At 37.4% G+C, this 2,773-nt stretch overlaps 1 protein-coding gene across 1 annotated transcript in view; it reads right to left on the bottom strand.

The window, feature by feature from the left end:
- Window positions 1–511: 511 nt before the first annotated feature.
- Window positions 512–2,773, bottom strand: part of CCDC160 (coiled-coil domain containing 160) — a 3,823-nt gene continuing 1,561 nt past the window's right edge. The window contains exon 2 of the mRNA XM_014524662.2: window positions 512–1,507. Coding sequence (XP_014380148.2) covers window positions 512–1,507 — 996 coding nt within the window. The remainder of the gene's footprint in view (window positions 1,508–2,773) is intronic.

The raw sequence follows: 2,773 nt of genomic DNA, 5'->3' as shown, positions 1-2,773 counted from the left end.
GGCCATAACATTAAAAAGTAACTGAAAGTCAGTTCATTATCAGGCTTTTTAGTTATAACTTAAGCAGGCCTGCCAAATTTCACCCAGCACGTAAAACACATTGGAACGTGTTAAAATCAGTTTATTATTCAGCATTTGTCAATTAAAATATCTAAATAGCGAAGGATAGAGAACCTTACATTCCAAATGAGCAAAGGTCATGATTTCTCTCAATATCAGCTAGCATCCCTTCCCCACAAGGCTGTTCCCCAGAGGAAAAGAGGGTATTATGCATGTCAGCGGCGGTAGAACTCGCAAGGATGCTCCGCCACCAAACTGAGAAACAATCTTGAACAAAACCCTGTGAACAAAGCTGTTTTCAACCAGGTACCATTTTATTCTCATGCATGACTGCATTAAAAATGAACGTTCAACATTATACTAAGTGGTCTTTTAAACATACAAAGGCAAGTCAAACTGAAAAGATGGTTGCTTGATATTGCTTATTGTCACCATCAAGGATTCTCCTTTCTCACTCTTTTGTTTTAAAGGAATCTACACTCAGATTGTCAAATGTATCAGATAATGGTTGGACTGAAAAATGTTTTCTAAGTCTCTCTAAAGCCTTACAACTCCTAGTACGGGAGACCCTTTCAGCACTGAGTTCAATTTTAACAGATTCCAATTCCCTTTTTATTTTCCTTATTTCTACACCGTACTGCATTTTCACCTTTTCTATGGTGGTCTTATTTCCAAGCTCCTGTTGCTGTTTTAACTTCATAAATTCTTGCTGTAAATCTTTGTTCTTTAGCTCTAAATTCTGAATTTCTTCTCTTGCCTGAAGCAGCTCTTCATTTAAGCTTCTTATGTGTGCTGATTTTTCATGTAAATCTTGTTTTAAAGCTTGAAGCTCCAAATCTTTTTTTAAGCTGTCCCTTTCAATCTGCTCTAACTGGAAAGTTTTGCAGCGAACCTCTTTTTTCAAATTTAGAAGTTCTTGTTCAGCATTTTCAAAGTCCATTTCTATTTTTTTGTATTTAGCTGTAAGTTCCCCTAACTCTGCATTCAAGGAGGACAGCTGAAGTTTCAGAGAAACTCCTTCCAAATGGTTCTTGTGCATTTCTTGTCGCAAAGCTGCTAATTCCTTTGCATTCCAGATACAATGACCCTCTGTTTCCTTTAAGCTTTCTTCAGTTCCAACATCTAAATTACCAGCTCCACAGCAGGCAGAATCCCCTTCTGTTTCCTCCTTTGAAATGTTTATCTTTGCACCTACTAAGTTTGGCTCGGCTTCTCGAACAATGAGTTTGGAAAGACTTTCTTTTCTTTTGAGCCCTTTTTCTTCCTGAAATTTTATAATTGCCATATTGTAGATTTCTTCCACTCTCTTAGCTCTCTCGAAAGCCAGTTTTTCAGACATCAGTGATTCAAGCTGGTAGACTCGACTAAAAAAGTCCTGTGCAGTGAAATGAGGAGCAAACAACTTCTCCACCCAGTGCTTGCTCTCCTCTTCTAAAGTTTCCATTACCTGGTAGTACAAAAACAAAAGATTGCATTTAAACATTGACAAGAATTTGAATTTTAAATTACATTGTAAAAAAAGCAAAGGGTTAGCTTCAGGAGCCTCTGCTCATATTGAGTCGTGCCTGACTCAAGACCTCGTTGGGAGTACTCATTCAGTAACATGCTTTCATTCATGAATAAGCATATTAGTAGCCACTGCAAAGTGTCTAGCATCATACACATACCAACCACAATTATACAGGAACCCAATTGTGTTTTAGCTGCCTATATGAGATTAAGCTAAACTGATCTCAGGAAACTGTTTGGTGACTGATTCTGTTTAAACACACACACCTATACACATGCCCGCACAAACACACACACACACTATTATTCACATGCAACATGTGCACACACATGCACTTATTCACATACAGGGCACATCCTATTTGTAACCAGGAAGGGTTTTTTTATCCCCTGAAATTGGAGATAAATATGGACTGCAGCTATTGAACTGTACTTGCTTGTTTAGTATTTTTTTATTTGCTTATATCATTACTCTCAAATTCTTTACATGCATTTACGCAGTCAACATTTCTATGAGGATCTGAACATGTGAAACTACAACGTTTTAATGACGATTCCTATTTAAAAGGCATGGAAATGTCAGAGCTTATTATAGTGATTTACTAAAAAGCTGCACATACTATGGGCAGACAATATATAGACTTCCTCCAGCAACCCTGACAACTGCCCTTTAATCCTGACCTACAAAATTCCTGATATTCCAGTCCTGGTCCTCTCTCTGAGCACAGACTTGCAATTGTGCAGAAATGGGTTAGTTTTACTGTGGGAACCAAAATTCATCAGGGACAGCAGCGAGATCTCAAAACACATTCCACTAGAAACTGAATCAAAAATTTGAAGCAAGATCTCCAGAAGTGAAAGCTCTGTGGCTTAATCCGCGGTGCTATTTACCCACAAACTTGTTTGTTCAAATGCATTTCCCTGGACGAAGACTGTTATTCCTGAACGAAGACAATGGAATCTAGAGACGTGCCCAGTGCTAAGAATACTTCAGTTACAATTTTTATTTGGATTTACGATGAAATCCACAGCAGGATGCAAAATATACTCAAAAAGGATTATGATTATTTAGCTACTCTAATGATTTGATAATCTAACATCACAAAGAGTTTTAAAAGTAGAAATGCAAACTAAATATGCATAAACTATGCCTCAAGGTTATGCCTCTGGAGTAGAAGTGATTATTGCATCAGAATAATAAAAG

This window comes from Alligator sinensis, unplaced genomic scaffold, assembly GCF_000455745.1.
Source record: "Alligator sinensis unplaced genomic scaffold, ASM45574v1 scaffold1567_1, whole genome shotgun sequence".
Classification (NCBI taxonomy): Eukaryota; Metazoa; Chordata; order Crocodylia; family Alligatoridae; genus Alligator; species Alligator sinensis.
The sequence above is the reverse complement of the archived record's forward strand: the minus strand, read 5'-3'. Positions and strand labels throughout refer to the sequence as shown.